The 26,984-nt window shown below is 36.1% G+C and overlaps 1 protein-coding gene across 2 annotated transcripts in view; it reads left to right on the forward strand.

Annotated features, from left to right (window-relative positions):
• Nucleotides 1-910: 910 nt before the first annotated feature.
• DNTT (DNA nucleotidylexotransferase) overlaps nt 911-26,984 on the forward strand; it is a 30,823-nt gene continuing 4,749 nt past the window's right edge. Inside the window, exons 1-9 of one of the 2 annotated variants that reach the window (XM_003755238.4) lie at nt 912-1,915; nt 7,720-7,894; nt 10,386-10,520; nt 13,477-13,647; nt 15,114-15,185; nt 16,766-16,889; nt 19,683-19,815; nt 19,949-20,057; nt 24,203-24,466. In XM_003755238.4, coding sequence (XP_003755286.1) covers nt 1,716-1,915; nt 7,720-7,894; nt 10,386-10,520; nt 13,477-13,647; nt 15,114-15,185; nt 16,766-16,889; nt 19,683-19,815; nt 19,949-20,057; nt 24,203-24,466 — 1,383 coding nt within the window. In that variant the 5' untranslated portion in view covers nt 912-1,715. Of the gene's footprint in view, nt 1,916-7,719; nt 7,895-10,385; nt 10,521-13,476; nt 13,648-15,113; nt 15,186-16,765; nt 16,890-19,682; nt 19,816-19,948; nt 20,058-24,202; nt 24,467-26,984 lie in introns of both variants that reach the window. The other variant, XM_031956174.1, reaches the window with a different exon arrangement.

Raw genomic sequence — 26,984 nt, forward strand, 5'->3', positions numbered from 1 at the left:
GCCATACTTCTATAATTATCCACTCAATAGATAACCAGTAACATGTTTTCTAATTCATCTGATGTTGATACTGATAGCTGTTCTGTTCACATAAAGGGACCAGATACCTTATTGATAAGTGAGTTAGAGATTACATATAAGACACATCCCTCTATGCCTTTGTGACAGTTTAATCTTCCATGCTAATGGAATGTAGTAGTTGAGAGAGAAGTCATCTATTCCTATTGGAGTAATTTCTTCCTTCCTTTCTTCCTTCCTTCTTTCCTTCTTTCCTTCCTTCCTTCCTTCCTTCCTTCCTTCCTTCCTTCCTTCCTTCCTTCCTTCCTTCTTTCCTTCCTTCCTTCCTCCCTCCCTCCCTTTCTCCCTCTCTCCCTCCCTCCTTGATTCCTTCCTCCCTCCCTTAATTCCTTCCTCCCTCTCTCTTTCCCTCTCTTCCTTCCTTCACTCTCTCCCTCTCTTCCTTCCTTCTTCCCTTCCTTCTTTCTTCCCTTCCTTCCCTCTCTTCCTTCCTTCCCAAATTGGGGTTAAATGATTTGCCCAGAGTCACACAGCTAAGTGTTAAGTGTCTGAGGCTGAATTTAAACTCGGGTCTTTCTGACTTCAGGACCAGTGCTCTATCCATTGTGCCATTTAGCTGCCCCCCATTAGTGTTTGATAGAAGTTTGATAGAGCTTAGAAGTTCAATTGGTATCTCAAACTAAACACGTTAAAATAGGAGGGCATAACTGCCAGAATAATATCCTCAATCCCCACCTCTGGTGACTTCATACCCATGCTAAAAAAACTTCCAGTTATTTCCTACTTCCTATAAGCTAAAATAGAAGCTTTGCTGCTCTATTTAAGTCCCTCTGTAACTAAGCTTTCACCTCCCTTTCCAAACAAATTTCTTATTATTCCCTTTCACTCTATATTCTCCACTGGACTATACAAACAATTTCCCAAACTCATTATTCCATGTCCCATTTTTGTGGCTTCAAACAGGCTTTCTCTCATGACCAGAATGTACTTCCTTTCTCACTTCTTCCTCATGGAATTACTAATTTTCTTCTAGTCTCAATCTGGCTGCCATCTCTATTCTAAAACCTTTCCATGAGTTGTTAGTGTTTTTCTTGCCAAATTAGCCTAAATGTATTTAGCAATCTTTCAGTAGAATGTGACTAATGAGGGTAGGGACTAGGATGATTTTTGGTTTTTATATACTCAGAAACTTTTACATTAATCCTTAATAAATATGGGGCTATTGTAATTGAATTGCAAAGTGAAATTCTCAAATGCACTTATACTAAAAAAAGTAATAATAATTTACAAGTTACTTGAAATTTTCCTAATTCTCTTTTCTTTGCAGAAGTGGGGGATTATGGGTATGGAATTGCATATATGACAAGACTTGATCTATATATCAATTAGGTTTGAAAAACTGATTTTTTTTCCTCATTTAAAAAAAATTCTTTGTTATAAGGGATGTCTGACCAGCAAAGGCTGCATTATGAAATGAAGTTGAGACATTCCCCACTTCATTTTCAGAAGGAATGCATTCATTCATTCATTCAATAAATGCTAGCTGCAAATAGAGCCTATGTGGGCTTTGTTTCTGCCTTCAGAAGAAAGTCAGTAAGATGACATCAAAGTTCCTGGTAAACAGAAATACTTAGCATTCTACGCTCACTGTTGGAGATTCAAGTTGGGGTTTACAGCCAAAAGCCACAGCTCCCAACATGCATAGGATCAGGACCACAGATTCAGACCATGGGAAGAAAAGACAGAAAAAGATGGATGCTATTTCCTCTAAACTTTATGAAATTAAATTTCATGAATTTGTCCTTTTTATTTTGGAGAAGAAAATGGGGGCAACCCGGAGAACATTCCTGATGGATCTGGCTCGAAAGAAAGGTTTCAGGGTTGAAAGCGAATTAAGGTAAGACACTGCTTATTTCATTTTTAAAAACTGTGATTGACTTTAAAAAAAAAAAAAAGAAAGAAACCCAATTTGTTTAAAGGCCTCTTTATCATGCAAACACATCCTGATCACATCAGCAACTTACTTACAAAGACAAACAACGACATATCTTGGGCTAAAATTTAAGCTCTAAATAAATGATCGTTCTAGTATATCATGAACTTTTCTAAGACACATGATAAACAAATCAAGAGAAATTAGGTTTAATCTGGAAGGCAGTAAAAACTTAGAATTCTTTATGTTTGCTCTCTGTGAAGAGTAGGATAGGGATAATAGTTAAACAATAATTGATATGTGGAGAAAGTGATGGGACTGGGGGAGATTTTTTTATCCTTAATTATATTTCTCATACAAATCCATCAATTTCTCTGCACTTTCCCCAACTCAGACCCAAGGGTTTCAACCAGTTTAACACAGAAGCATGGTCTTCCTGTTTTTCTTTCACCTGTGCTGCTGTGTGTGAGTGTGGCTTCATTGGCAGAGACTGGGAGGACTGACAGGTGCATCCAGGCTACTTACACACTGCTTCTAGGGGATGTAGGTTATTAAATGTGATCAGGAGAAGGTTTCTCTGCTGTATGGCCCTTGCAGGGATCCTCAGGAAAATGATGATGCCTTTGAATCTATGTGGATCATAGGATGCAATTGCTGAAAGGGACCCTAAAGGATATTTAGGGTCTCTTCACTTTACAGAAGAGAGAACTAACAAGTATTGGACCTTAAGGGCTCATGGTTGTATAAGCAAGTGGAAGATTGAAAATGAGAACCCATGTTTCTTTACTCAGCCTTCACAAAACACAGGCACCATGGATCTCACTCCCAAATGTGCTGGAATCAGAGGCTGGAGAGATAAAACTGGGCCATCTTTTCTGCAGATAGATAGACATTCCTCTAACTTAGTCATTTTAAGGGTTTTCTGGTGTATATTTTATGTCTACTAATATACAATTAGACCAAAAAGCTCAATTTAATTGGGAGGGGGAGAAGTGGGAGATTGGTGGTAAAGAATCCAAATACAGAAATAAATGACAAATATGAGCTTTGGGATTTATGGGATGAAAAAAGTTAAGGCAACCTGACAGATTTTGAATGACAATGATATTGACAAAACATGTGCCAAACTTAATTTATAAGTATAGAACCCAAAACATCACTTCATACACACACACACACACACACACACACACGCATTCATCTCAATCTATTCACATACATACAAAGTATATACTTTGGAATTGTCTGGGAAAGCTCTTACTTAAATAAAGTTTGAAAGGAAAAATAAATAAGAAATTCCCCAGTGAATACAGGATTTTCCTAAATTATTGAGAAGAAAATAAAAGATTTTCATGATAACTAATACTAATTTACTCTAAGGTCCGTAGCCAAAGGGAAGAGTACAAGATGAGACAAGCGTTATCATCTACTAAAGCATTCACCTCAGAGGCTTATGAATATCCTTTTTTTTTTCTTTTTCTTTTTCCTCTTCATCACTTTATCTCTCACAGTCGCTCTTTTTTTATTCTCCTTTGGTTTATCTTGTCTCATTTTTTTTTGCCTTTCCCCCTTCCTATTGTCTCTCCTTATTCATTATAATGTGCAACTGGAGTATTTTAAAATAAATATTTGTTGTTCTTATTGAATTACGTTATTAGCTTCACCTTTAAAATTTTAAGGACACAAATTTAACATTTTCTTTTTCTCTCTTTCAATAAAACCCAAATTTGGCTTTATTTATCTATTGTCAGTTATTATTATATTTTGGATGGTAGAGTTTGTGTGTGTGTGTGTGTGTGTGTGTGTTACTATAGGTAAGGGTTTCTTTCCATCCTTGATCTACAGCATTCAGTGGATAGAATTGGCTCCTGTTTAAAATATTTACAGAAAAATAATAGGACAATTAACTTTAATTTTATTTCCATAAGATATCTTGCATTATTGAATCTGGAAAGACTTCATCTAACAGCTGTGTTAGCTTAGATTAGTCATTCACTTCTCTCTGGGATTTTATATTACAGATGTCTCAATAAAATGAGGCAGCCTGATGAGATAATTTCTACGATCCTTTCTAGGACTAAAATCTAATGACTTTCTATGAGACAGAAAGAGATAGGCAGACACACAGAGAGGGTGAGGAAAGGAGGAAGGGCAAGAAGACAAAACAATGTGGAAAAGACAGAGAGACAGATAAAGACAGAGAGAAAGAGAAAGAATTTTAAAAATTGTTTTGGCTTTTTTCCCCAAAAATTTGTTATGTAATCTGTATTTCCAAATATATCTCTTTCTCTTCCATACTCAATGAACCATCCTTAGTAACAAAATGGTTGGTTTTTTTTTTCAGAGAGAAAGTAGCAATTCAATAATAAAAATGAAAAACAAAACAACCAAAATATCAACCATGTCTGACATTATATAATAGAGAATAATTTTTAAATTTTATTAAATAATGATAGTGGACATTTGTGTGATGATTTAAAGCTTTCAAATATCACATATATGCACATATATACATAAGTGTGTATATATAATATATATGTATATATATACAAATACACGATGTCATTTGATCCTTACAACACTTTAAATTGGTGCTGTTATCAGCCTAATTTGAAAGTGAAAAAACTTAGCAAATACTTAGGAAGTAAGTGATCTGTCCATGGTCATTCAGCTAGTAAATGTCTAAAGTGGAAGTTCAAACAAGGTTTTCCTGGCTCTATTTCTAGCACTCTCTATCCATTATGCAAAGCTTACTCCTGATGGGCATATCTGAAATTTTTAAATAAACAAATTATCTTCCTTTTATTCCAAACTTGTAGGATTCTTTTTGTTTTTGAAAAAAATGTGTGTGTATGTATAAAGATATAAATATATATATATATATATATATATATATATATATACATGAAAATATTTCTCTTAGATCTTTAAACTACCTGAGAAATTAAATATAAAGACTCAAACAAAGAAATAAAAAGTGTCTTTGGCAATGGAATGAATCCTTGTTTAAAGTGAACCTATAACTCACTGATTCAGAGCAAGTTTTTGCTGCTGCCAAAAGTGTTGCATCTTTGCCTGGAGGAAGGGAGGAGAGTGTGTGTGTGTGTGTGTGTGTGTGTGTGTGTGTGCTGAGAACCCAGCCCAGCTGCACACTCAAGAGAGGAAGCTGATAGTACAGCGGCAACTTGACTGCGGCTGTACATTTGATTATGGCAAAGTTCCCAGACTCATACAGTGGAACAAGTAGGTCTAATATGTGTTTTATATAAAAGCAAAAATAAATGCATATCAACTCCCGGAAACAGAAGTCAGAGTTCTCAAACTGAATTTTCTTACACAGAAATTTTATGGGTTTTATGGTGATTAAAAAGAAGATTGCTCATTTGGTGGATTGAAGATTAAGAATGGAAAGGGATGTTAGAGATTGTTTAGTTCCAAGCTCTTCTTTTATAGATGAAGAAAAGGGTCACATAGGTCCTAAGTGACAGAGCTAAGATTTTAGGGTGTGCAGCAATAGAAAAAAATATGGCATTGAGTTAAAATACTGACTGCCACTAATTAGCTATGGAACCTCAGGCAAGTTACTTATGTAGGTCTCAATTTTCATTTCTATAAAATTTCATTTCTGCCATTTATAAATAAAAGTATATTATAGAAATTTTAACAACACTTTTCCATTTTTTTATCTGTTGTTTTCCTACTTTTGTTTCTTCTTTAAATGGTTTTGGGATGATATTAAGCCTTTTGCCTAACTTTCCATAAAATTATCTTTCTGTCCACTAATCTATTGCTTTTTTTTATGAGGCAATACTACTTATAATATTCCATCATCTTCCTTTGGAAGACTTTATAAATGAGATGATTTTATTGACCACTGGTACCACTGACTGTCAAGCCTCTTTGATTGGCAAGGTGATAAAATGTTTGTTGGGTGATATGGTATCTAGATTTTTAAAATTTTTCCTAGGGAGATTGATCTAATTTAAACTTCTCTAGGAATGGTGAGAATTTGGATTGATGTCCCTATTTTATTTTTTTCCCACTGTTTAGTGTAAAAGGCTTTTTAAAAATATGCCAGTTTGGAGTATCCTCAATTGTAACCAAATCTTTTCATTTGTATACTCTGTCTTCTAATTTAGAAAATTTTTGATCTTTCTCCTAACAAGTTGATGATTTGTACATAAGTTAATTTGAAACTGGTTCCTTTATGCTCAAAGGGTTACAAAACTGTATAACTTTTAACTTAATACCAAAGTGTGTATTACAAAGAGAAAAATAAAGAAGGACTTACATATACAAGAATATTTAAACCAATTCTTTTTTTGGTAGCAAAAAAATGGAAATCGAGGAGATGCTCATCAATTTGGGAATGGCTAACTAATTGTAGTATATAATTGTGAAGGACTACTATTGTGCTATAGGAAATAAGTAAAATAGTTTCAAAAAAACTCAGTAAGATTTACATGAAATGCTGCAAAGTGAAGTGAGCAGAACCAGGAGAACATTGTATGTAATAACAACAATATTGTAAAATAATAAGCTATGAATGATTTAGCTATTTTCAGCAATACAATAATCTAAGATAATTCTGAAGAATTTATGATGAAAAATGTTACCTGTCTCCAGAGAAAGAACTGATGAAATCTGAATGTCATTTGAAGCATACTTTTTTAAAACTTTCTTTTTCTTGGGGATTTTTGTCTTTTTTTTTCACAAAATAACTAACATGGAAATATGTGTTGTATGACTGAAATGTATAATCTATTTCAAATTGTCTTCTCAAGAATGAGAAGGGAAGGAAGGTGAGAATTTGGAACTCAATGTTTTAAAAAAACTAATACTATTTTTAACGTATAATTAAAAAACCAAAATACAGAAATAGCTAAAAATAAAAAGAAGAAAAGAAAATGGTTCCCATATCAGTAAATTCTCTATTTATTAAAATATAATTAGTTTAATTTCTGATAGTGTTACTATGTGCTATGTCCAGTGACTTCCTATTGCCATCTCAAAGATTCCTGCTATATGTATAGTCTGTAAGCCCCTTTTTCTTTCTCTTCCATTTCTTACTTTTGAACCAATTTTTTCCCAACATACTCCTTTACACCCACACATTAGCACTGAAGTCAGCATTTAATTTAAAGGGTTTTATTGAGTTCTTAATACAATTTTTCCACTTTTACCTCCTCATTCTCTGCAAACATGCTGATTCATATCTTAATAAACTAGTTCTTTTCACTTTTTTGTAGATGTTTACTTGCAAAATGAGACAGATCAAGTATACCGTGAAATGTCTTTGGATGTGTATAAAATAAACCCCAACTTTTCCAATTAATTTTTTTGCCCCTTTAATGAGAATCTTTGAGCCATCTGAACCATTTAGTTGAAATACCTGATTTTATTATAGTAGGATTGTCAAGGTTGATATTATTCCTCTTGTATTATAGAATTATAAAAATTTCACATCTAGACATACCAATAATGAAGTTACTCTGTGGAGAAGGCCTAAAAGTATTGTGATTTTCAGCACTCTCAGATACCTTTTCTTCTCCTGTACCATTATAAAAAGGGCCTCATTAGTAAATAATCCTTAGGACCCCATATATTTCACGGTGGCATCCAGTGTATATAGCTCTCCAGTAAAGGAAAAGTCTATACTCACAAGTATTATCCTTGTCCCCCAATAGCACAGTAAGAAGGGCCCCAGCTAAATGAACAACAAAACAGCAACAATAACAACACTTACTACTTTATTATCTATTCCACAGCAATTCAGTGACCCACATTGTGGCGGAAAATAATTCTGGTTCAGATGTCCTAGCCTGGCTCGAGGCACATAAATTGGAAACGACGGCACATTTTGAGCTCCTTGATGTCTCTTGGTTGATTGAATGCATGAAAGTTGGAAAACCAGTGGACACAAAAGGAAAATATCAACTTGTGGTAAGTTAGATAGAGATAGTTTTCATTGACTTAAGACTAATTTCCCTACTTTTCTCTCAGCCAGGAAGGTGGTATTATGGGTAAGTGCTATGTCTTCATGCAGCTAGAAAGCTCTATAGCCACAGAAGAGATCAGAAGGGGCATAAAATCAATACAAGAAAGCTCATTTGTTAACTGTCTTGAAAGCCAACACATTTGGAAGAGAATCTCACTTAAAAGGGATTGTCTTAGAAAAAGTTGGTGTAGAAGCCAAGCAGCCCAATACTGCCACCAGTTGATTAATGACTGGATTAAGTCCGGTTGGTTAAAAATAGCAAACAAACAACAAACTCCACTTCCTTTGTTCCCAATGATGGTTGCTTGAATTTTATTGAGGAAAACAATGAGATTTTGGTTACTGGATTTAGTAGAAATGGCCATGTTGTTGGTGATATTCCTGGAGTTTGCTTCACGATTATAAAAGTTGCAAATGTTTCTTTTCTGTCCTTGTACAAAGACAAGAAGGAAAGTCTATGAAAAAAATTGTCTTTTGGCATAATAAAAAAATTTCATGCTCAAAAAAGAATAATTTCCCCAAATGAGAAATAAGCTCCCTCTTTCTTTGATACTTCCCCAGACCCATGATTTTAATGGCTTGCACTCTCCCTTCAACAATTCAGATTGATACATTGTTATGGTGAAAATTTTTACTGCCTGATGACCATTTTTGGTCATCCTTTTTCCTACTTACCTGAGCTCTGAATACAGATATTTTGGGACTGTATTCATGGAGTGACATTAGAAATTATCTAATCCAACTTCTCATATTCAGAACATATGTTTATATGCGTGCTTGTTGTTTCCCTCATTAGAATGGAAACACTTTCCTAGTAGGGATTGTTTCAGTGTTTATACTTATACAGTGCCTGGCTTATACTAGACTCTTAATAAATTCTTGTTGATTTCTTGTTATTCAATTGAAAAATATACTGTCTCTTTGTAGGACTTTAAATATACAAGCCCTGGAAACTATCAGTGAATTGGAAAGCAGTTGAGGAAGAATCACTTCTTGGTGTTAGGGTGGTGGGGAAACTGATTACTTAGAAGGAAAAACTGATAAAGGAGAGCTGTAAGTACAATTGAGGAAGACACATGGGCACAGAGAGGAACAATCACACAAAGCTAGAAGAAGCTTCTAGTAATGTGACATCTGACAGCAAAAGAGAGACAGAAAGAGAGAGAGAGAGAGAGAGAGAGAGAGAGAGAGAGAGAGAGAAACAGACAGACAGAGACAGAGACAGAGACAGAGTCAGAAAGAGAGAGAGAGTCAGAGAGTCAAAAGAGAGAGAGACAGAGAGACAGAGAGAGAGCAAAGAAATCAGGGGGAAAATAGCCCTGGCAATTGAAAATTGAGTTTCCTGAGGATTCTACTAGGAGACAAAGAATATCAGGACTCTATGATATTGGTGTTATAAATTGCCTTGGCCATTTGAGTTCTCTACGTGTATGAATCTACCATTGTTCTGGAAGTTTTTACCCACTCTTCTGATGGATATTGGGTATATTTCTTAGAGAACACACTCTAGGTTTTTCAAGGTAAATGCTCTATGGCTGCTGTTCTTCTATACTGTTTTAGTAAATGTCGCTCCTAAAAGCTATTTGGATTTACTGGTTGACTATTAATAGGAGGTGCATCAATGGATGCTCATAGACTACAGTTTTAGGAGTAGGTACCTCAAATCTGAAGTAAAAGTCATTTCTTGGAAAAGCTATCCTAAGCATGTGAGTGCAAGTTGGTACTATTTCAGATTCAGGACTGAAAGGAACCTTAAAAGTCATTGAGTTCAACTCTCTTGGGAAACCTACACTCAGAGAAACTAAGTGGTTTGTTCAGGGCCACACAGCTAGTGTCTGTCATGGGATTTGTACATAGGTCTCCATAGCCAACCTACCAAACCTCTAGAGTTTCAGGCTCTGTCAAGAAATCTCATCAGATGCTCTCTTGCCCTTCTCCCTTCCTCCCTCCCTTCTCTCTCTGTTTTTCTGTCTTTGTCTCTATCTCCCTCTGTCTCTCCTCTCTTTCCTATCTTCTCTTTTTTACCTCCCTCAGCTTGTATATATTGCTATATCATTACTACGTGATAGGCCAGTTTAGGAGCCCCAGCCCAGAATTTTTAGGGCTTTTGCTTTCATCATATACTGCTTCCAAACAACCTCAGAGTGGAAGAAAAATGAAGGTGTTCATTAAGGCAGCAGTTTTTGCTATCACAAGTATACTGCCTTGCCTCCTAGACTGGGTTAACAGGAGTTGGATCAGATGATTGCGAAACTTCCTCTGGCTCTAAGATTTTATGATTTAAAGTTTACTTACAATACATTGAAAATATTAAAGAGGACTTCTGAATAACTAAAAACTTGATACTATTGTGATTAAATGTTTTCTGCTAAAATTACCATGGGTTCTAGAACAACAACAACAAAATTGAGGCTCACTTTCTGCCTTCTTGTCTAGGAGAGCAGTATTGCTTCAGCTAATCCAGATCCAAATGAAGGCATGTTGAAGATTCAGTCACCTGCAATGAATGCCATCTCCCCATATGCTTGCCAAAGACGGACAACTTTAAACAACCATAACCAAAGGTTTACGGTAAGGTAGTTAATATAAAGCAATGTCTATAGAAAATAAACACATTATAGATGATTTCCATTTATCCACAAAAATATTGACGAGATGATTGATTTTCCAGGGGTTCTTGGGTATCCATTCCACTTACAAGCCACATTCTCATTGGTCCTTGTGGAAGGTTTCAGCAGTTTCCCTTTTTGTAAATAGAAAAGCCTATACAACTAGTTTTTGGATTATCACCTTAAGAACTATCCATAGAGGCAGCTAGGTGTCTCAATGGATAGATTACCAGCCCTGAAGTTAGCAGGACTTGCATTCAAATCTGGTCTCAGACATTTAACACTTCTTAGCTGTGTGACCCTGGGCAAGTCATTTAACCTAAATTGCCTCAGGGGGATCAAAACTATCCACTACTTTCTGTGAATAGTGCTGTATAATGTTAATGTAAATGTGGTAATGAGTACCATTCAGCACTTAGCACAGTGGTTGGTACATAGTTAAATACTCAATAAATGATTTTTGTTGTTTGTCTTTAGTTTTGGAAGAAAACATTTGTAAGAATCTGAGTGTTTTGGATTTAAGATCTATAAAAAAAGAAATGTAGCCCATGAACCCCAAGATACCTCGGTAGGTTTCAGCAAAATTTATATTCCTTTGGACAGAGCATCCACAGATAAGGTTATGATTCCTTATATGGACAGAAAGGGAAGAGGAAAGGTTAAAGAAAGGGAAGAAGGGAAGAAAGGAAGGAAGGAAGGAAAGAAGGAAGGAAGGAAGGAAGGAAGGAAGGAAGGAAGGAAGGAAGGAAGGAAGGAAGGAAGGAAGAGAGGGAGAAAGGAAGGAAGAGAGAGAAGAAGGAAGTTGATTGATTAGACCTGGACTTGGAATTCAGAAGACTTGGATTCAGATCTTGACTCTGACACTTGCTGGTGTAATGATGGAGAAATGAGGCAAGATAGAGATTAGAGAGTTTTTAATAATTTATTAAATGGGAGAGATATACTGGGACCAAATTAGGATTCATGGTTTGGTCCCAGAGCTGAATGAGGCTATGGCCTCTAAGAATCCAGCCTCTAGCCAGCATCCAGCAGCCAATTCTCAATGAGTTCTCAATGACATATTTATACACAGCAGTAAAACAAAGGCAGGGGTGGAGTCCAAACTCTGGTGAGCGGGAATCTCCAGGCAGGAACCATAAATCCAGTTCCAACAGGTTGGGGGGGGGGGGGTAGGACCATAAATTCTAACAAACTAGGAGTTAAGAAAATGTCGGACTCCAGAAACAATGTCTGGAGTTCCCCTTTCTGAGTTTACACATTGACAATTTATTACCTTAGAGCAAATAGTCCTGAGTTATAGCAGTCTTTATTAAAGGGGGAGGGGTTGCAATTAAGGGGATTGAGGCAGAACAATTTAGGAAACCAAGGCAGGACCAATTAGTGAAACTGAGGCAGGACAATTGGGGAAATTGAGTCAGGACAATTAGGGAAATTGAGTCAGGACAACAAAAGAAAACTGTGGCACAACATAGTTATATGCCTTACAAGTTCTTTAATATGTAAGATTTATTCACTATGTCATAAATAGGTTGTAATCTTGCACTGGTGAACTAAATTCCCATTAGAAACTTCCCTAAGATGACAGAAGTAATATTAGCTTGTATTTATATAGGACTTTAAGGTTTGCAAAACACTTTACAGATATGATCTCATTTTGTCCTCACAATAGCCATGGTGGGGTAAGGGCTATTATTATCCTTTTACAGATGAGGAAACTGAGGCAGACAGGTTAGTGATTTATACAAGGTCATACAAGTAAGTATCAGAGAAAGGTTTTAACTGAGGTGTTCCTGATCACTGTGCCTATCAGTAATGGCATATTATAGTCACTTTTATTCACTTCCTTAGTAAATTATCCTCCTCACATCAGATTTGGGGTATTTAGCTATTCTGACTTTCTACTCTAGAAAACTGGGTGATTCATTGTGAAACACCAGTTGAGAACTATCTAGAGTCTTCTTTTCCAATAAAGATGTTGCCTCTGGTTCTGAAAATAGAATGCTGATCATTTACATCACTAAGTGGCTCATTGGATAAAGTGCAGGACATGGTTTTAGGAAAATCTGGGTTTTGTGACCCTACATAATTAACTTTATCTCAACCTCAGTTTCCTCATCTGTAAAAATCTGTAAAAAAAAAATGATAAATAGGAAACTACATGCTTATATCACTTTGTGAACCTTAAGGTGAAATATAAATGGTATTATTGTTTGTTAAAAAAAAGAGAATAAGCATTTACATAGGGTTTATTATGTGTCAAGCACTGTGCTAAATGCTTTATAAAGATAATCTCACTTAGTCTTTACAATGAACCTGAAAGCTAGGTGTTATTATTAATACTATTTTACAGATGAGAAAAGAGTCAAAGAGAAACAAAGTGAGATGTCTGGAACTATAATTGAACTCAGGTTTTCCTGACTTCAAGCCCAGACAGAGATCTATCTATTAGTCTTTCTCCTCCTCTTCCTCTTCCTCCTCTTCCTATACAGCTTCCTCTTCTTCATCCTGTACCCCTTTCTCTTTTTTTCTCCTCCTCCTTCCCTATTATTACTGTTACTGCTTCTGCTGCTATTGTTACTACTATTTTCAATCTCAGTTTCCCCATCTTTTAAATGATTATAGTAATAACATTTACTTCATGAAGTTGTTGTGAGAGAACATATATAAAATGCTTTGCAAATCTTAAAGCATTCTATAAATGTTATTATCAATTTCAGTTTCCCTATCTGTAAAATGGGAATAATAATCATACCTACCTCAGAGAACTGTTGTAAAGATCAAGTAAAATAATCAGTGTAAAGCACTTCAAACATTTAAGCTTGATAGAAATCTTAGCTATTATTTTTAGTTTCTTGAACACTAATTTTTTTGGTCACATAAAATGATCCAGCATTTGCAAATCTGGATTTGCTTTTTAGGATGCTTTTGAGATACTGGCAAAAAATTATGAGTTTAGAGAAAATCATGGTCATTGCCTGACATTTTTGAGAGCAACCTCTGTGCTGAAATGTCTTCCATTTGCTATAGTCAGTATGAAAGATGCAGAAGGACTGCCATGGATTGGAGATGAAGTTAAAGGTATCATGGAGGTAACACACAAATTACTTTTATTCATGATGTTTCATGTGTATGTTTGGTTGATTTATCTGTCCTGTTGTATGTACACATGTATGTATATGCATGTATGTATGTGCATTTATACATGGAAGACTTAAGATTCTGTTCACATGGCCAGGATGAACTGATGAAGGGCCAGCTTAGGAGAGAAAAGGAGAGACAGTGATATATTGTGGTAAAAGAACCTGAAACTCTGGGATCTTGTCTTCCATCTACCACTGACTAGTTAAGTGACTCCAGCAAATCACTTTTTCTTTCTGGTCTTCATTTTCCCCAAAAGTAAAATGAAGGTGTTGATTTCAGGAGCCTTAAAAGTTACTTTTGCCTCTAGAACTATGAATCTAGTTGATTTCAGATTTCTTATAATTCTAAAATAGTAATAAAGAATTCTCTTAGAAAACTTCTCCAAACTGAAGTAGATGAATAGCTCACATTGACTCCTGGGTCCTTTTCCTAGGTTGTAATTATTTTAGTTCATTACCCATCATTTATATAATATATATATATATATATATGAGGAGCAGCAATTTTTCTCGTTGAAATAAATGCATAACGAAAAGCACCACCTGGTCCTCATCACACAAATCAATCAGTTAGTCAGTCAATAGTTACTGCAAACATATTATTAAATTAACTATTTAAATCATTATCATTTAATTAAGTTACATGTAAATATTATGTGAATAGATTTATAAATAACATTAATTAAATTAAAATCAAGTAGTTGATTGATATTAAATAAATATTATCAAGATTTATGAAGAAATACTTACCATGTGCCAAGTACTATATTAAGTGGTGGGAATGCAAATATGAAAAAAGAAATATAGCTCCTTCTCTCAAGGAACTTATAATCTAATGGAGGAATATAATGCACAAAAGAGAGTTAAAAGCTGAGGGGGGATAGGAAGAAGAAGAGAGGAAAAGAGAAGGGGGTATAGTAGATAGGTCAGTTAGAGGAGTTCCAAGGCTCTATGAGAAGATATCTGAGCTGAACTTTCCTGAAATAGAAGTTTGGAGTTCATGTTCCCAAGTTTTAACAGAAAAGCAGCTCGTATAATGGGAATTCCTGTTTTTGTGTATAATCATCTTTTTCTGTACTACTATATTTGGAGTTTATTAAGCTTAGAATTTTAAACATTTTAAAAAGAAGCATCACGTTAGTATCCTTTGGGGATGGAGAGGGAATGGGAAAAGTCTTATGAGGATTTTTAGCATAATCATGAAAAATCTGTGACAATACCTATTTGCTTATTTTCATATTGTGAATATGTGTGTGGTAGAGGCAAGTACTGCTGCCACTGTAATCACAGATCCTTCAGATATTAAAATATAATCATTAAATTAGAACTTCCAAATCTCCAAACCAGAGGCTCCTTAGATTATTCATTGCATAACTGAATGAATTCTGACAAAACATTTTAACTGTCCCATCTAGGAAATTATTGAAGATGGACAAAGTTTGGAAGTTCAAGCTGTGCTAAATGATGAGCGCTACCAGGCTTTCAAAGTATGTTTTCATTTTATTCATCCTGAAACTGCTTAACATTTAGAGACTGCAAGATATGATATGAAGAGTGAGCAGATGGAAAAATTGAATACTACTCGCTCACTGCTTACTGGCTCCATCTACCATAGACCAGCCCTATAGCCTTGGAGAGCTCACTCTCTTCAGATGTAGGTCTATGATTTAGACTAAATCAGGAGTTGTTAATTTTTTGTGTATTAAATGGATCATTTTGCCTATGGTCCCATTCTCTAAAAATTGTTTTAATTAATAGCTAACATTTATATAGTACTTTAAGGTTTGCAAAGGGCTTTACACATATCTCATTTTATCCTTATAACAATACTGGCAGGTAAGTGCTATCAGTATCTTCGTTTTACAGATAAGAAAACTGAGGCAGGCAGACGTTAAGTGACTTGGCCATAATCACACAACTAGTTAAGTATATAAAGCTATATTTGAACTCGTCTTTCTGCCTCCAAGTTCAATGTTCTCTTTAATGTGTCATCTAGCTGCATAAAAATGCATAAAATAAAATACATAGTATTACAAAGAAAGTCAATTATGTAGAAATAACACTTAATGGCTAGGTGACCTTGGGCAAGGCACTTAACTCTTTTTGTCTCTGTTCCTCATCTGTAAAATGAGTTAGAGAAAGAAATGGCAAACCACTCCAGTGTCTTTGCAAGAAAAACTCCAATGAGATCATGAAGAGTCAGACATAACTTAACAATGACTAAACAATGAAATATGTTAGGTGCAAGCGATTAAAAAAAACAACAATAATAAATAAAATAATCATTGAAAGAGATTTGTGTTTTAATGAGGGAGATTTGCTTAGACAATTCAGGACAAAAGGCATCAGAGCATTATAACATACATTTTCTAGTTGTAAGGGACCTTGAAGGGCCATCTTGGGGAGGGGCCATCTTGGGGAGGGGCCTGGCCAATTTTCCTTCCCTTCCTTCCTCACCTTCTAATTCTTCACTTGAGCTACCTTTCTAGCCCTGGGATGCTCCTCCACCACTGGGTCCCATTCTCCCATCATCGAATTCCTTCTAGAGCTCCCATATTGAGAATGGGCCCAGGCAAGCCATCCTTCACTCACTTCCTACTTCTGCCTCTGATTCTCCAAACTTTGCTACCATTTCCTGGCCTTGCTCCTCAGTTCCTTTTTATGCGTTATCTTCCTCCATTAGAATGTAAGCTTCTTGAGAGCAATACTGTCTTGCTTTTTTATTCCATTTAAGTCCCCAACTTTTAGCACACTGCCTAACACATAGCAAAATGTTACTAAACCCCTTCATTTTAGAAATGAGGAAACTAAGCTGGGGAAATGAAGGGACTTTTCTAGGGCTTTATAGGTGGTAAAATGGCGCAATCATCATTTAAACCCAGAACCTCTGACTGTCAGACTTTGAGTAGTTGAAAACATTATCTTAAGTTAATTTAATATTATATTAAAATGTTTCATTTTTAATTTTATAATCTATTTTTATTTTCCTCTATAATTTTATCTCTATTTTATTATCTCTATAATTATTTATAGCTCCTTCTGATTCATACCTTTCTATTTATTTTAGTTGTTTACATCTGTGTTTGGAGTAGGCTTAAAGACAGCTGAAAAATGGTATCGAATGGGCTTCAGGACACTGAGTAAAATCCAATCTGACAAAAGCCTGAAATTTACCAAAATGCAGAAAGCAGGTAACTGAGTCCCTGTAAATTGCTGTTACTCTAATAAGTTAAGGCTGTTGCTGGAGGTGAGAGGAAGAAGGGGAGATGGAATGTCTCAGAGAGCAGCATGCGAGTCCTTGATAGATCTTTATGGTTCCTTCCTTCACCCTTTCTGATGGCTCCCTGTGATTTGCGTGGGAAGGTAAGCAAGCTGTGACCCTAATCAAGCTGCTGATTGGCTTGGGACTGGCTTGGAATGGAATGATGGCTGAATTCAAGCATCCTCTATGAGTAATCAAAAGAAGTTAGTAATAAAATTTTGGATGGAGATAAATGGGGCCGTAGGAGTATAAATATAAGTCAATTAGTCCAACCTCTTCATTTTTATAGATGAGGCAAATGAATCTGAGAAAGGCTAAATATCTCACCCAGAATCACACAGCTTCAAGACCAGCACTCTCACTTCCTATACCACATTGCCTCTTGGTAGTCTAACGTAACAGACACTGAAAGAAAGATGCCAACATAAATGGCCCTATTCCCTGTCTCTGGCATGTTTCTGAATTTTAAGTCTGTTTTCAGTTGCCTGCAGCCCTGTGGTAACCTTAACTTCATTACATACAAAACCCTGCATACAACTATTCCACCTCCTGACTTTCCTTTTTTTGCTAACAACAAAGTCACAAATCTCCTAGCCAAGTCAACTGGAAATCTTGAATTCCTCTCTGAGTCTTCTTTTTCCAGCTCCCCATACTTCACACTCCTTTTATAATCACTTACATCTTTTTCTTTCTTTTCCTCCTACTTTTGCTATCTAGAATTAGCCCTTAGAGATCTATAGATAATTGCAATAGTTTCCCTGCTTATGGAAATATATTTCACATGATTTCACATATAGAATTAATATCAGATTCCTTGCCTTCTTTCTCAATGGATAGGGGAGAGATGGGAGAGAGGCAGAGAATTAGGAATTTGAATTTTAAAAAAAGAATGTTAAAAATACAGCAAAATTTTAAGATAAATAAAGGTTTCCCAGATCTCTCAGTATTTTGTTCTTTATGACAACCAATCTACATTCCTCCAAACTAAAAAAAAGTGACTGTTCATATCACGTTACCCATAGACCTGGAATAGGTCCCCATTACCTATAAGGTATAAAGGATAAAAAAACAAATTCTTTTTTATTTTAAGATCCTCTGTAGTTTGACATAGTCAGGGTTGTAGAATATTTAAAAAATCATTTTTCAATATGCACATAAAGATATAATTTTTAAAATAAGCAAAAAAAAAAAGATTCAACAATCAAAGAAAAGCATCCTACTTCAAAAACACAAATATTATCCCTAGTCTATAAGCATACTCGAGTAGATCTCTGATCCTTTAAATTAGATCCTAGAACTTGAAAGCAGGGGTTGTTTTCAATCTTTCTTTGAATCCACTATGCTTGGTAGAATGCCAGACATATAGAAGGTGCTTAATAAATGTTTATTGACCGACTGATCTCATCAACTCAGGACTCACAACAGTGTTGGAAATCATCACCTATTCATGTCTGCTTCATCCTCTCATAAGTTCACTCCTGGGGATGCATCCAACTTGCTCCTGACATCATGATGATATCAGTAATACCTCTGGATGCTATTCATCATCCCTAACCCTTGTCATATGACCAGCCCATTATACATTGCCCTACATTTAAAAAAAATTGTTTTGTGAAGTTTCTCCCTGCTTGTTAATATGTTGCAGCCCATCCATACCTACTGTGCTCTTGCCCATTGTTTATCCATTGTTATTTATGGTGGAAGTTCTTTGTATGTTTTGTGCTAGTTGGCTACTGAGTTCCCATCCAGTTCCCAAATTATGTAATTCTGCCCTCTGCATGAGAGTAATACTCAGTTCTTAAGAGACTGTGGAGATTTTATGTTTCACAACCATCTAGCCTGCCTGTGGACTTATTTAAATCCCCCAAATTATTAGGCTTGCAGAAAACTTCCTTCGGAGAATTCCAGGATCTGGCTAAACAATGGGAATGACATGCTTTGTATCTTCCCATGTATTTTGAATTGTTTCCACTAAGTGACTCTATGCTGGAAGCTTATCATTGTATGCATGTACTTCAGAGATTATCCACACTTAATGTAACAGCTTCTATTGAAATCTTTGTTCTGTTATTATGGATGTTATTTTTTTCCTCAAGCAATTGGAACCAAATATTTTCTTTGTGATTTTACTCTGCTTCCAGTACAGTTATTAACTTATTGAGTTCATAAGTATATTGGGAGGAACAATTCATGTTTTTGTTATATATTAATTTCTGAACATTAGCATATCTTGAGTCAGAATTCTGGATCCCAGGTTTCATATATCTAGGTATTTTATAAGTGCAATTTTTCTTGTTGCAATGACTGACATGAGATACTGTTTCTCGCATTTCTTTGCTATAATCTTTATCAATCAATAAAACACATCCCAAAGCCCCCAAACAACAACAATAACAAAAACACAACAAAAAACCTCTCCCATCTATGTGATATTCAAAGTTTCATCCTAAAATGTAAGAATATTACAGAAACCACTTTGAAGCTTCAAGAAAGGCAATGTACAAACAACAATCTGTCAGTAGATGGCTTAAATTTGTTTTTAAATGTTAAAAAGGTACTATCTGAAAAAAACCAGAAGGTTATAATCTGACTAGAAATGATGACTTTCCATCTAAGAGAATTACAAGATTTCACAGTTCACCTCTAGCCTAAATTGGTATACTTCACACACCGTCTACAGCTTTTTAATTTTTTTCAGTTGATATGTCAAACTGCTTTTCAGGGTTTCTCTATTATGAAGACCTCATTAGCTGTGTGTCCAAGGCAGAAGCAGATGCAGTAAGCTTGATAGTTAAAGAAGCAGTCTGGACTTTTTTGCCTGATGCCTTAATCACCATAACGGGAGGATTCCGAAGGTAAAGAATCCAATGTATATAGATCTGCTCTATCCCCAAGACCTTCTGTCCAATAAAAATCAATGTCCATTGATGCTGCTTGACAATTCTGTGTCATGCTGCCTTTTCACTGTGTTTTTCATTGTTTTCTTAGGGGAAAGGAGTTTGGGCATGATGTGGATTTTTTGATAACTAGCCCAGGAGGAGAAAAAGAACAAGTAGACCAGCTTTTACAGAAAGTTACTAACTTATGGGAAAAACAGGTAAAAAAGTTGTTAAATATGGAAATATGTTTTGCATGACTGCATATGTAATATCTTTTTAAGAATTCACAGTTTTCTTTTTTTAAATAGTATTTTATTTTCCTAATTACTTGTAAAGATAGCTTTCAACATTCATTTTTTTAAGATTTTGAGTTCAAAGTTTTCTTTTTTCCCCTTTCTTCCTTACCTCCCCTCTCTTCAAGATTGGTATAAGTTATACACATAAAATCATTTTAAATATTTCCATATTAGTCATATCTTGAAAGAAAAAAATCAGAACTAAAGGAAAAAACTACAAGAAAGAAAAAGCAAACAAACAAACAAAAAGATAAAAGATTATACTTCAATATGCATTCAATCTCCATAGGTCTCTCTCTGGATGCTTATGGCATATTTTCCATCCCAAGTCCATTGTAATTGTCTTGGATCAATGTATTGCTGAAAAGAGTTAAGCCATTCACAGTTGATCATCACATAATCTTGTTACTGTGTACAATGTTCTTCTGATTGTGCTCACTTCACTCAGCTTCAGTTCATATAAGTCTTTCCAGGCTTTTCTGAAATCATCCAGCTCATCATTTCTTATAGAACATAATATTCCATTACATCCATATGCCATAATTTATTGAGCCATTCCTCAATTGATGAGCATCCACTCAATTTCCACTCCTTGCTGCCATGAAAAGCTACTACATTTTCACACAAGTGTGTCCTTTCCCCTTTTCTCTTTGAGATATAGGCCCAAGGGTTGCAATGTAAAACCTGTATCAAAGAACTTGCCTCTCCAAGAAGGATGGGGAGGAAGAAGGATGAAATTTGGAACAAAAACATTATAAAAATTAAGGTTATTAATTATTTTTACTTGTGACTGAGAAAAATGAAATACAGACATTCTTTAAAAAAATAAGCTACCTAAAATATGCTTAATTATTAGAACCTTCTATTAGCACCATTGAATTTGGCCCAAATCTACTTCATCTCTTGCATTATGTTTGTTTTGGTCATCCTTAGGTAATTACATGAATAGCAGAAGACAATGACTCAGATCTTCCCAAAGGCTTGTATTCCCCAAAGTGTTATTCTCTGCTTTAGAAGGTGTTTTATGACCATAAATATATTATTTCTGATATCCTGACAAGAAGTGAAACAAATATAGAGAAAACCCGTCAGGAATGGTCAGATGAAGAACAGTTCGAACCTTTTCTTCTGTCCTCTTCTCATCTCTGTTGAAGTATGAGCCCCACCTCTCTGAAGGCTGTCAAACTCGTTCTCAGTACAACTTACACTTTCTTTCTTTTTCCAGCTTGTCTAAGCCCAATCTGCTTCCTTGACTATCTTACCCAGGCTGGATGTGCAGCAGACAGTCCAAGGTTTCATTCAATGGTCACAGAAGCTTTAAACATGCTCCATTTGTATGACTTAGGCAAATTAGCTCCTTTTCAGTCAGCCTGTTGTCCCCCAGCTGCTGGGGGCTCACCATCTTGGTGCTGGAATTAGTGTAGACACCCAGTAAACTCAAACTATCCTGCACCTTAGAACTCCTGAACTCAAGGCATCCCAGCATCCTCGTCCCCAGCAGCATGGACTCCAGGCTTGCATCAACACACACACCTGGGATTTTTCTCATAAAAGAAGAGTTTGTTTCTTGTTTTCTTTTCCTTTCTTTATTTATCATGGACTATTTACTCGGCTTATATAGAAGAAGAAAAAGCAGCAAATAAATATTATTCCCCTGGCAATTTCTGTTTCTGTCCTCTTATAATTACTTTGGGGAAATTTTAAAAAATTGATTTACATACATAGCCAATACTCAATTCACAGACGAATAACTCACATTGTGCATTCATTATCTGTGGACAATTTTAAGTTCTAATTCAAATATTTCCTACTGCCCAGGATTTCAGATTCTTAAATTTTTTTTCTCCTCAATCTATTTTCCAAGTTAGTTGTTTTTGCTATGATATATTTTACATTTTCTTCTATTTTCCCCAGTATTTTGACCTTATTTCTTAATATATCTTGTTGTCTCATGGAGTCCTTGATTTCTAGTTGGTCCATTCTAATTTTCAGGAAGAGTATTGCTTGAGCGAGGTTCTGTGCCTCTGGTGCTAATCTATTAATTTCATTTCCAATTTTCTTCCATAGATCTTATTTATTTTCTGTTTTTTTTTTCTTCTATTACTCTTATTTAACTTACAAAAACATTTTCTAACTACATCATCTTTTCCAGGAATCCTTTTATGCCCAAGCTATGTTTTACTTTGAGGCTTTGCTTGCAGATGTTTTTGAGTTATTCTCTTCTTTTGTGGTAGAATTTTTTTCATTTGTTTATTTGTTAGTTCTTTCAACATATTTCCTGGTTAAAGACTCAGTGTTAGGATATGTCTGAGCATGACTGGAGGGAACATCTAGGCTATTCATGTTGCTGTTTTCCTGAGGGTATTGAGTATTAAGTTTCATCTGGATGTTAGGGACAGCTCAGATTGGGGACTTGCAAACTTCAGGGCTCTCAAAGTGGTCTAATCTAAGGCAAAGTCTGGTTGCTGCTCTTCCAGTCTGAGTTCTGCAAATTCCCGACCTGGTTTGGGGGCTGAGCAGGGGCAGACTCCCTCTAATAATTAGCTGGGAAGTTCTGCTTATTCGGAACTGCAGGCTCTCCTTTGGCTTTGGATTTCTGCCCTTATTATTCTAATAGGCTTCTTACAAATGGCTAGAACGGGGAATCTGCTCTATTCCTTGGGTCTGAGCCACATCACTACTGCTTACTTCTGAATTTGCTCTTCTCTAGGTACAAGGCGTGTGACATACCCTCAAACCAGGTACCACTAGACAATGTCCTTTTTCTTTTTTTAAAAAAGGTTAAAAATCATAGAATTCCAAGCAAATAGACCCCTTAGATCTAACCTGCTCTAGATCTGTGATCTAACACTGGGTAGTGGTTGACAAAGTTAATGATAATATTTGTTCCCATAGTGATGCCCCCGTATGGGAACTACTGTGTCTCATATAAGTAATTCAGTATTTGGGATCTCTGCTTTCCTAAATGTATAGCTTCTGAGTGTTGGAGAGCTCCATCCAGTTGCTCCTTGCCAGACCCAGTCCCCAGTGTCCACAGACCTCTCTGACTGTCTCCTTATGCTGACCTACGCTGGAAAAAATATGTGACTTTTTCTGGACTTTCCCTCTCGGATTCTATCTGGTACAATTTCTAGGTCTATTTGAAAAAGTACTTGGGAGAAGGAACATGTACTGATTTATGTCACTGCACCTTCTTGGCTCTTTCTAATCTATCTTTCTAGCTTCCATTATCCATTCCTCTCTTTTGTACACTGTACATTCCAGACAAACTGACTTTCTTTATGTTCTTCCCACATCATGCACCATCTCCCATCCCTATGCTTTTGCTCTTGGCCATCCCCAATACCCAGAATGCACTTTCCTAACTCCAACTCATAGAATGCCTTGGTCCTTTCAAGATGCAGCTCAAGCACTAACTTCTACACTCAGGTTTATTCTTCCTTCCACTTGTTAATTCTCTCCTTCTTTTATTGATTTTGTCCCTATTACTCTGAACAGTTATGTCTCTCCTAGTAGAATAATTCCTTGAGAAGAGAGGTCTTTTTGTCTGTTTCCCCAAAACCCAGCACACTAACTAGCACATAGTAGGCTCTTAACAAATACTCATTGATTTATTAATTGCTAAAACATTTTAGAAACTATAAAACTTTGAAAAATGTAAGCTATTATTCTGAATCAGCTAGTGGATTGGACTAGTTGACCTCCAATATCCTTTTCAAGCTTGGAATTCTATGATTTTTAACCTTTTTTTAAAAAAGAAAAAGGACATTGTCTAGTGACTCAGACAATTCAGTCTTGCTAATCCTACATTTACATGCAATCTCTGTGGTTTTGGTGGAGTCCCTTATTTTCTCATTTCCTCTTCTGCAAAGTGGGAAAAAAAAAGGCAGTGACCACTTCCTTCCTCTTTCCCAAGGATGGAAGAGGGATATATGATACTTAAATAAATAGCATTTAAAAGATTTTTTTAAGTCTTAGTTTTCTTCCAAGTAGTCCCAATGTGCAATGTGTGGTTTTCCTATTTACTTGGGAAAGAATAATGAAGTCCTTTTGCCTTTCATTTTTAGGGTTTACTTTTGTACTATGATCTCATGGAATCAACATTTGAAGATCTAAAGTTGCCAAGCAGGAAGGTTGATGCTTTAGACCATTTTCAGAAATGCTTTTTGATTCTAAAATTATACTGCCAGAGGGGAGACAGGAGCAAATGGGAAGGGCCTGAAGGATCTAATGGTCTTCAAACAAAAAACTGGAAGGCCATCCGTGTGGATCTAGTGGTGTGTCCATATGATCGGTATGCATATGCTCTGCTAGGCTGGTCAGGCTCAAGGGTAAGTCGGCAGTCTACAGAGATGCTATTTTTGAACCATTAATTCCTTTTTAGTCTTTGCAAGATTTTGGTGGTTCCTAGTTGGGCACCAGTTAGGGAAATGATGATTTGGAGGGAAATACTTTTGAATAGGATTCATTTCACATAGAATTAATTGAGAGGGACTTTAACATTGACTACTCTGGGTATAAGATGAAATCTCAAGCTTGTTTTGATTTGCATTTCTCTTATTATTAGTGATCCAGGCCATTCTTTCACCTGTTTATTAGTAGTTTGCAGTTCTTCTTTTGACAACTATTTTGAACAATTATCTACTAAGACTGGCTTTTGGTCCTATATGTTTCTGTTAGTTGTTTATATATCTTATTTATGAGATTTTATCAGGCATATTTGATAGAAAGATCTCCCCCCCCCACCCAGTCAGATGCTTCCCAGCATTAATTTTCTTCTTACCAGAGCTTTTTAATTTCATATCATCAATATGGTATAAATTCTATTGCAAAATCAAATTAACTCTCTAAATTTACCAAAATATAATCAGATTTTTCTTCCTGACTCATTAATTGGAAAACATCTTAAGAAGTCTTTTTCTTTGTAAATCAGTTGTGTGGAACTTGGAACCCATTTCCTCACAGAATTATAAATGGAAGATAAAATCACAAGACACCTCATAAAAGCTGATTTAACTTGTAATGTAACTACAGGACTAATGGCACTACAGACCTAACCACCATTTAAAATACCAAATGAGAAACAAATTTCCTTCCACAGACATAGATAAGGAACTGCCTGTCTTCCAACCTTACATATTATAGAGAGAGGCAAGATTCTCCCTACTCCCAGCTGGAGCAATGTCTCTGGTCCAAAGCATTTCCACTGGGGACTCCAGTTGGGGTATAAGGGCTGAGATGAAGATAAGGGATTAGCATTGCTGTTTCTTTGGAAAAACTCAATCAAATTTCAAACAAGCAACCTGGAAATTAACAATTTATTCCCACTGTTTAAGTCTTACATGCTTCAGAATAAGATTTGTCACCAGTCACTTGGCACCTAAAGAATACAAACTAGTTGTTTTTATTGTTGTCAAGTAGTGCTCCATCTTGTCTGACTTTTTGTGACTTCATTTGGAGTTTTCTTAGCAAAGATACTGGAGTGGTTTCTTTCTCCAACTCATTTTAGAGATGAGGAAACTGAGGCAAACAGAATTAAGTGACTTGCCCAGGGTCACACAGCTAGTGAGGCTGGATTTAAACTCGGGAAGATGAAGCTTTCTGACCCCAGTGCTGGTACCCTGTGAGCTATGGCATCCCCTAGCTGCTCTATGCAAACTAGTGCCTGCCCATTTTTTTCTAGTAGTTTTTTTTGCCTCTCTTAGATATTTTCTTTAGCCCTCAGCTCTGCTTACACCCAAGACAAGTGATTGTCTTAGTCTTGTTTTATCTCTGCTTGTAAGAGGTTAAGAACTTGCACCACCCCAGGCCAGTTTTCTTCTGGGTTTGTCAATCCCTAGATGACCTGGAGCACTATATGTCCAAGCTGCCTCAAATCTATTTTAAGCTGTGTCTACCTACAGGTGATATCTTTGTCCCCTCTAGGGATAATTCCAGTCAGCCAGTCAGTCACTAAGTACTTATTTAAGATAACAATCCAACAAGCAGTCCCCCAGCTGCCTACTATGTGCACTATGTGTGTGTGTGTGGATAAAAGGAAAGTCAAACTGCAGTCCTGCTCTTAGAATCCGTGCAATGACTGTGTCAGGGCCGAATCAGCACGGAAAAGTAGCCCAGAGGGAGCTGTTCTGGGTAAAACAGATGCACAGAGACAGAAAGGCTCTCAGGGGCTGTCTGCTCCTGCACACGTCTGAACAAGAGTCCTTTCTACAGTCTTGGGCATCCAGTCTTCCCTTGAAGACCTCTAGGAAAGGCTCAACCTGGAGTAGTTCAATGGATGGTCCTCTTTGGGGATCACTTTGAGGCAGCTCAAATCTCTAGGAAGTTTTCTCCCATCTTATGTCAAACTTAGAGATCTCTCTTTGCGATTTGTGCCTATTGGTCCCGACTCTACCTTCTGATCCCAGATCAAGTCTAATGCCTTCTGTGAGTCTTTCAAAAATTTGAAGACTGTTCTCACATTTCCCCTAAATCTTCTCTTGTCTGGATTAAATATAGGTAGCATTGCCACAGTGGCCCAGTGGATAGAGTGCTGGATTTCAAATCCTGCCTCAATCAGTTAGTTATTCGCTTTGTGAACTTGGACAAGTCACTTCATCACTGTCTGCCTCAGTTTCCCCATCTGTAAAATGGGGATAATAATAATAATAATGCCTACTCCCCAAGTTTGGTTTTGTTTTTGTAAAGATCAAATAAGCTAGGGTATATAAAGTGCTTTGCAAACCTTAAGGCACTTTTTGATGCTACATATTATAATTAAACATGGCATCATAGAATTAGGACTGGAAGAGACACTGAGAGAACCCCCTCATTTTACCAGCATGGAAAGAAGACTAGAGAAATTAAGGT

Source organism: Sarcophilus harrisii, chromosome 2 (genome assembly GCF_902635505.1).
Source record: "Sarcophilus harrisii chromosome 2, mSarHar1.11, whole genome shotgun sequence".
Lineage (NCBI taxonomy): Eukaryota > Metazoa > Chordata > Mammalia > Dasyuromorphia > Dasyuridae > Sarcophilus > Sarcophilus harrisii.